This window comes from Pollachius pollachius (genome assembly GCF_949987615.1).
Source record: "Pollachius pollachius genome assembly, chromosome: 12".
Lineage (NCBI taxonomy): Eukaryota > Metazoa > Chordata > Actinopteri > Gadiformes > Gadidae > Pollachius > Pollachius pollachius.
In genome coordinates, this window is record NC_136945.1 from 12,313,194 (window position 1) to 12,321,534 (window position 8,341).

The 8,341-nt window shown below is 39.8% G+C and overlaps 1 protein-coding gene across 2 annotated transcripts; it reads left to right on the forward strand.

The window, feature by feature from the left end:
• The first annotated feature begins 481 nt into the window (after positions 1-481).
• idh3b (isocitrate dehydrogenase (NAD(+)) 3 non-catalytic subunit beta) lies at positions 482-8,060 on the forward strand. 2 transcript variants are annotated; one of them, XM_079747355.1, is made up of 11 exons: positions 482-535; positions 1,275-1,448; positions 1,551-1,671; positions 2,181-2,241; positions 2,349-2,481; positions 2,609-2,742; positions 2,844-2,946; positions 3,101-3,247; positions 3,706-3,800; positions 3,963-4,023; positions 7,659-8,060. In XM_079747355.1, exons 1-11 carry the CDS (start codon positions 494-496, stop codon positions 7,734-7,736), a joined length of 1,149 nt encoding a protein of 382 aa, XP_079603481.1. In that variant the 5' UTR covers positions 482-493; the 3' UTR covers positions 7,737-8,060. The 2 variants fall into 2 exon arrangements, with proteins under 2 accessions (XP_079603481.1, XP_079603480.1); XM_079747354.1 differs by lacking the exon at positions 7,659-8,060 and adding an exon at positions 5,704-7,622.
• Positions 8,061-8,341: the final 281 nt, after the last annotated feature.

Consider the following 8,341-nt stretch of genomic DNA (forward strand, 5'->3'; position numbering starts at 1 on the left):
CTCATGACAACTGGGAATTTTTCAACGGTTATTTCTGGAGTGGATATCAATAATATCACCAACCCTAGACACACAGCCATTAATTTTAGCTTAAAATATATTTGAATTAATTACTTTTAGGCCACCACTATACTTATTTACCAATGTTACGAAAACTACGCATCCTCAAATGCATTTTGTACATTTGTACTAATCAATTAGGAACAATATGTAAACTTGCTGGATTTTTTATTTTATTGCAATAGTAATTTTTGGATCTTTTTTGTTGATGGATTGCCGCGTTTTGCAAAATTGTTGGTTGCTCTGCACATATCTAGTAATCTTACACTAAACACTACCGTTTTTCAAAAAAAAATGAAAAGTGCAACACCAATGCATTCCACTATGTGCCGCTGATGATATAGTAGGATGTTCACTGTGATTTTTGGAGTTATACACCAACGACGAAGATACTTCCTCACGTCACCTTCACTTGCTGCGTTTATCCGTAACGATGGCCGCCGCCTTGAGAGGGAGTTTGTTAACATTGGTCAAGGTGAGTGTTTCATGATGCTTACACGCATGATCTATGTTGTAAAGACATCTGAATTGATTATGTCAATGTGATTACCATTGTAGGAGGACGATACTGGTAAATATAGAAGAAAAAGACAGGATACACGAGTGTTTAACTCCTGAGCCCCTAGCATCCAATTGCTTATTGAAGAGGGAGAAAATAACAGAATGTCAAAAGTGACGCAGATGACAGCAAACAAATAACCCTATTTCCACGGAATTGTATTTGTTTGATATAACGTGATATAACAGCTATTAATTGGCTAATTGTCTAGTTCGCGTCTTGTTCGAGTCAGTAGAAGCAGATTAGCTAAATGATTGAACTATCATGTTGTCCTCATCTATGTTTATCCGAATTAATCACCCTGATTTTGATACGTCTACTGGTTTTAAACAGCTACTGGTTTTTGTGACAGCCACGGTGATTTAATGTTTGTGTCAATGGCTGCAAAATCGAGATGATTTATATCTGCTGTGATAACACACACACACACACACACACACACACACACACACACACACACACACACACACACACACACACACACACACACACACACACACACACACACACACACACACATACATACATACATACATACATACATACACACACAGGAAATTGAACATATCACTTAAATATACGTATTATACCTGATGGATGCTAAATACCAAGGTTTGTCTGACACTGAATCGATCCTCCTGTTTCTTTTCATCAGGGTCTGGCTGGCCCCAGGTGGCAGCAGATGCCCCTGAGACCTCTCAGTGTATCCGCAGGTCTTTGTGCCCCAGAAACATCCCCCGCCCGGGCTGATGCCACCTTCAAGGTCACCATGGTGCCAGGTGACGGTGTGGGACCTGAGCTGATGACTGCCGTCAAAGAAGTGTTCAAGGTATTATTTTCACCCAAGTTTAGATTTGGTATTATAACTTAAAACAAATTCTAAGTTGATTTTATGTTACTGTAATAAAATTGACCATATCTCAATCCTCAGGCAGGAGATGTTCCAGTGGAATTTGAGGAGTTCCATCTGAGTGAAGTACAGAACATGGCCAGCGAGGATAAGCTTGAGCAAGTGCTGACCTCCATGAAGACCAACAAGGTGGCCATGAAAGGTACCTTGTTGTTTTCTGCTCTCCACTTACCATCATGTTTAAAAAGTATTAATCAAATGTACTCTCATCTGGTTTCTATTTCATTCCTATAATTCCCTCAAGCTATTGTCACCAAAAGAGTAGATCTCTGTACTAGACCTTAAGCTAGTTTCACACCGCCGCGCGGCAACTCGCCGCCACCATTCATTTCAATGAGGGAAGGGCGGCAGAGGGGAGGCGGTTACAAAAGCGGCTGTTGGACCAGGAAGCGGTTGCCGCCCACATGAACACGCTCAGATTTTGCCCTACCGCTCAGCTTTCCCTGTGTTGAAATTGTCGGCGGCAGCAGCCGCTTTTGAAAACGCCTGGCCCTTTCACACCGCCGCGCTGAACCCTCCGGCAGCGAGGCGGTTATCAGGGCGGTTGCCGCGTGGCGGTGCACCGTTAGTATTTAGTGTCACCTTGTCAAAGCCCCTGGTTTACCTGGCATTTTAATGAAATGTTCACTGGTCCTTTCTGTGTATTCCTAGGCAAAATTCACACACCAATGGAGTACAAAGGAGAGCTTGCTTCCTATGAGATGAGACTACGGTAATTGTAGCCTTATGTTGTGGATGGGAGGGATTATGTTCATGCCGTCTGGCTGTCTTTGGTTGCTTTGTTCTGTTCCGGTAACCCTCCCCTCTGTCCACGTCCAGTCGTAAATTGGACCTATTCGCCAACGTCGTGCATGTGAACAGCCTGCCAGGCTACAACACGCGCCACAACAACCTGGACTTGGTTATCATCCGTGAGCAGACGGAGGGGGAGTACAGCTCTCTGGAACACGAGGTAGAAGTGCTGACCGATAGAAGATATCATGCATTTATCTCTGCAAATGTGATTCCATTCAGCAATCCTTAACCAGGGGGGATTATTGTTATTATTATTTTTTTAATTGTCTGTTTTTACTATTTAGAGTGTCCCTGGTGTTATCGAGTGTCTGAAGATCATCACCAGAGTGAAGTCTCGGCGGATCGCTAAGTTTGCGTTTGACTACGCCACCAAGAAGGGAAGGAGCAAGGTTACGGCTGTGCACAAGGCCAACATCATGTAAGTATATTTTAATTGAATTCTCATTTCCATGAATAGCAAGTCACCTTTGAACAAAGTTGGAGCACATTTAAAGTTGTGCATAAATCATTTCATTTCAGGAAATTAGCTGATGGCCTCTTTCTGCAGTGCTGTGCTGAAATTGCAGAACTGTATCCTAAAATCAAATATGAGACCATCATCATTGACAACGCTTGCATGCAGGTATGTTCAGCACTACATCTGGTTACAAGATGTAATTATAACAACGCTACTTTTTCTATGATATACAATATTGATGATGCATTCTTTTATAGATGATGTAAGGATTTGTCTAGTCATATTGTGACATTTGGGGGGTTGTTGTATTGTTTTGCAGCTGGTGCAGAACCCCTACCAGTTTGATGTGCTGGTGATGCCAAATCTGTACGGTAACATCATTGACAACCTGGCAGCAGGCCTGGTGGGAGGGGCTGGTGTTGTACCCGGCGAGAGCTACAGCGCAGAGTATGCCGTCTTTGAGACCGTAGGTTTTTGGACATTTTTTATTTATTGTTATTTAGCTTTGTTGTAAAGTAGTTTCAAGAGCTCATATTATTGATTACATAATGGCTTTGCCCAGGATTTAGTCTTCTCCATGTAGCTTGAATGTAGCTTGGATGCTAAAGTAAATCGATTGTCCATTCGCTTCCAACACCCTTTGTTTTTGCTTATTTTGTTTGTTACAACTTGGGTTGTTGCCTTTTCAGCAGAATATTCATGCTTTCAGTTGCAGACAGTGTCATATTATATTGTGTCAGTAAGATATTGGGATATCTAATATCTTTGTATATTTATCCAAAGGTATTATTATTAAAGGTCAATGATTTCCATATTAACAATATGAGAACCCCAAGCAATGAATAGTCTGAGCTGGCTATAGCTCTCGCAATTGTTTGGTTGACTGTCCTTGTCTTATATCCTCCTCCTTCGTCTTTGTGCCAGGGTGCCCGTCACCCTTTCGCCCAGGCGGTAGGCAGGAACATCGCCAACCCCACCGCCATGCTGCTGAGTGCTGCCAACATGCTCAAGCACCTGAAGTAAGTCATTTTTTGTACCTCAACGGTCAACGAAGCTCACATAGCATAGGACCTACCCACTGGGACTATCCAGGCCTTGAACATGCCCGCCTTTTTAAGTGTGCCCTTTATAAGCCACTGGTACGAGATGGCTTAATCTTAACGGACTGCCTTTTCTTGCAGTCTGGAATATCACTCCCAGATGGTGTCGGACGCTGTGAAGAAGGTCATCAAGCAGGGCAAGGTAAGAATGTGGGCTCAGCGGTGCCTTTTAATCTATGCCGGATCATTCTGGCGCCGGAGCCAATGTCTTGATGAACTAACCCTACCAGCATGACCTCTAGGAACAGTGTCTGCCTCCTGCTTTGGTATGGTTGGCACATTGGATTTGGAAATTGTCAGCAGCACGACAGCTGACTTGGGAAACCTTTCTTCCTCTTCTGCTTCCCCTGCCTCGTCATCTTCTGCCTCGTCTTCTATATAAATTGGTCATTGGTTTGAAAGTAATCCGATGAACGAATGTTTTGATAGATCCATTAGTTTTGATCATATTTGCACCAATAGTCCCAGACACAAGACTCCCGTTTGGATTTAACCTAACTAACGGCAGGCTTGTATAACTTATTTTACTGCTGAACCACAGAAGACTTCACTTGTGTCCCTGCATCTCTAATGCCGCTTTCAAATATGTATTTGTTTCCTTTAAAACTCTGATAAGTCTTTACCTGAACTGCGTTTTTCTTTATCAAACTAAACTCTTTTTCAGTATCTTCAGTCACTACTAACATTGCTGAAACATAACATCTAATCAACTTTTTTTTTTTACTGTTTTTATCTTCATAACTTAAGTGAAGATGGGATGTAGACCTAGGCAAAATGGATAAAATATCATAATACAATTTCAACAAAAGTTATTCTGCAGCTACAATAAATAAAAAAAAAAAATATATATATATATATATATATAATATTTTTTTTTTTTTACTTTATTGCCCATATTAAACATTGCATAGCAGTACAAACACACAGACACAAACACTCACAATATAATACTTTTTAAAGATACTTTGTATGAAGTTATGCTATCGCTCCTTACCTTGCTATGCTGAGATGAGCTGATCCTTTTTTTCTACTCATAATAAGGGAATGTAAAAATCATTCATTCAAATTAATTTTCATCAAATGAAACGAGACGGCGCTGGGATCACTCATCCATCTGCAACATGCATGTCACTCGCATGATGATGTGAATGCCCATTGTCTCGGACCCCAGCTGTTTGTATTTGTATTCTCCGTTCACCTGTCAATACCTAATCCATTAACCAACTGTCAAACTGTCAAATACTAAACAAAACAAAAATTTGACTTTTTTTTTTGCAATAGCCTGGTCCTACAGCAAAATATAATGAAAAGGCTTTGCTTGAGACATTTATATATTGAGCCGGGAAGTAAGCTTATCTCTAGACATAGGAGACTTTTTTTCAATAACGGAAGTGACTACAATCAGTATCAGGCCCTAAGTCAGGCCTTTTCTTCATCTGGATAGGACATGACGGATGTGGACCCACACCTAAAGGGCTTAAGTTAAATGTAAATCAGCAATGATAACATTTAGAATCACTCCAGTCAGCCTCAGCATTAAAGTTTAAAATGCCGTTATTCCAATATAAATAAAATACCCATTCATATTGATATATGGGAAAAATTTGCCCAATGTTGCAGTGGAAATAAGCTGCTACTCAATTGTATCAATGAGAAGTGTATGAGGACTGTTAAAATAGATTAGGAGCAAGAGAGAGATTCTGCCTGCAAGTTGTTTGAAGTGCCCTACCTTTTCCCCTCTCCTTTACTCTCCCTTCCTCCGCACGCACGTGTGTGTGCGTGCGTGCGTGTGTGCGTGTGTGTGTGTGTGCTGCTGTCTCAGGTGAGAACGAGGGACCTTGGCGGTTATTGCACCACTGGGGACTTTGTGCATGCCGTAGTGGATAACCTGCGTTTCCGTCCTCGCTACTGAGATGCTTCACACCCGATGTGCTCCCACCCCCTTTTTATGTTAAATGTTTGAGTGAACGTTCTACCATAATGTTAAAACGTGTATGACGGTAAAACGTTAACTTTAAAACAAATAACTCCAACTCCCTGTTTAATGGTTTGTTATTGGACTATTAAAAACATCTGCTGCCTGTGTGTGGTCTAACACTCTGGGAGAATATTATGTTTCTTTTCTTTATAGTGACAGGTCATTTACATTTCGATTTCATTAGCTTTCTCCCGAACGAAATCTACTGCTCAACTGTGTCTCAAAAGATTGATTGCAAATGATTTGTTACTTTTGACTTTTTATTTTATTTTATAATTTGATGTAAATGTTTTTCTGTCCTCATTTGTTACTTCATTGTTGAAATATTCCATCAAGGTGTTATTTGTATACAGGTTGAATCTTATTTTCTCTTTATTTTTGGCCCAGTTTTTCAAAAGTAATCCAGTGGGATTTTGGATCACGGATTGGATCAAAAAATGTTTTTTTTAAAGCAAAAGAGGGATTCCGAACTAAGATCAGATCATGTAATCCGATCTTGCATTTGATCTGGTCAAACCTGCCCGTTGGGTTTTTCAAAACTTTAAACTCGGTTTGGGATCAATTTGATCCAAACAAACAGGATTCTCCTGATCCCATCGGAAGGTTGGCTTCAGTTGGTTATCCTTAAATTTGGTATTTGGATCACAGTGATCCGATCCAATGTTCATTTAAAAACTGGCATAAAAGTAGAATAGCAAAATATTGGATTTCCAAATCCGGATCAATTTTATCCAGATTACATTTTTTTTAAAACTCGGCCCAGGTCTTTCCACAGCAGATTAAATTTGCAGCAATGCATTCTGGGATCTCATTTGACTTTAGCTGTCAAAGGTTTCCTCTAAGTATGCCACAGCAAGTTTGATTTCTTTAAATATGGAGTTGAGATATAACAAAATCCATGGTGGAAATAAGGACATTTATCTTTGACCATGAGTGATTATCCCAAAAACTCATCCAAAGGAAAAATGATTTGGTTCAGTGAAACCTTTCACAATGCTTCCGATGGAAAGTATTAGCCATCACGCGTTTAATCTTAAGGCGTAACCTGGGAATCAAAGTGGGAAAAAGTTTACAGAATTAACAAATGCAAAGCATTTATTTAATTTTGCAAAAATACATTCCTGGTAAAGTGAATAACACTGAACCTTTAACGATCCTAGTTATAATTATTGGCATATATGTTATGGATGTACATGTGTACCAATTTTGAAAACAATCAAATGTTGGCTGCTAAATTTTAGTTTTACAAATTAACATACTAATTCAACATTCATTCCTACTCTGATTGCATACATTTTCATAGAGATGTTTCATACAAGAATGTCGGGATTGGCTTGAAGAATCTGCTCGGGTTCAAAGCTAAGAACGTTATAGTTGGGTTTTAGACTGTGGTACGTGGCCCAAAATAAAACTGAAGAAATGTTTCCATGCAATAATAAACCAGACTGGAACAAACTGCTTGACTAATAGCTACATTGTTGTTTTTTTTACTGTCATAGTGAATGATGTCTGCTTTACTGACCATTAATCACTGTATAACGGTCGCAACGGTTCAACTGACCTGAGATCTGCTGCTATGCAGCAAACTGTCTTGGCGACACTGCACGGGAATGTCTTTATAGAACACTGTCTATTTGCAATGGATATACATACACGTGCATCTATCTTCAGCACTGATGAACTGCTTTAATTGTGCAGCCATATTAAAGGGAGTATTTTAGAATGTGAGGACAAGTGTTGCGCAGCTGTTTGTGTGCATGTGTGTGTTTGTAACACATGGTTCTTGTGTTTTACAACAGGTGCGCACAGGCGACCTCGGAGGCTACGCTTCCAGTGACGAGTTCACCCGGGCCGTCATCGCTAACATGGCCGTCTGAGTATTCTGAATACAGAAGAAGACTTTCCGCCGAAAACACGCACACACGTTTATTTGTGGACCATGAAACTTAAGTAGAGGTATATCCCAAAACATTGACTTACTTTAAGAGAGTACAGGTCAAATATTAGGCAATGACTATGGTGATGTTGGTATCTGCATTCAAGACATCCAGCTAAATGAAATGTATAGCCTATGTAACACGGGTTCTGTTATGTTATAGCTCTTTGTAAATGCAACATAAGGCTTTGATGCTTGGGTCAAATATCAAGAAATATGCATAATGTGTCATGTATTATTTATTCATTAAACATTTTAAACGCGATCTGCTTGCTTCTTTTGAGAACTAAAGGAAAATAAGATTTATACGTTCTAAATATTATAGTTCTACAATATAACAAGACTAAAACATAGACACTTCCCTTTCTATTGTCAAGAATAATATGTTGTATTTATTAGAGATGGGTATCACTGAAGGAAAAAACACGGACTCTCCCAATAATCTATGCGGTTCAACTGCTTTGTGTTTAGGTATATAGTCTATTTTCTTACCGGACATGAAAGCAGAAAACGGACCCATTCATAATAGCACAGACCATTGCAGTA

Coding starts and splice junctions, on each gene's coding strand:
- idh3b (XM_079747354.1), top strand. CDS start 494: ATGGCCGCCGCCTTGAGAGGGAGTTTGTTAACATTGGTCAAG. Junction 536..1,274: donor GTTTGTTAACATTGGTCAAG/GTGAGTGTTTCA, acceptor TCTTTTCATCAG/GGTCTGGCTGGCCCCAGGTG. Junction 2,743..2,843: donor GTGCACAAGGCCAACATCAT/GTAAGTATATTT, acceptor ATTTCATTTCAG/GAAATTAGCTGATGGCCTCT.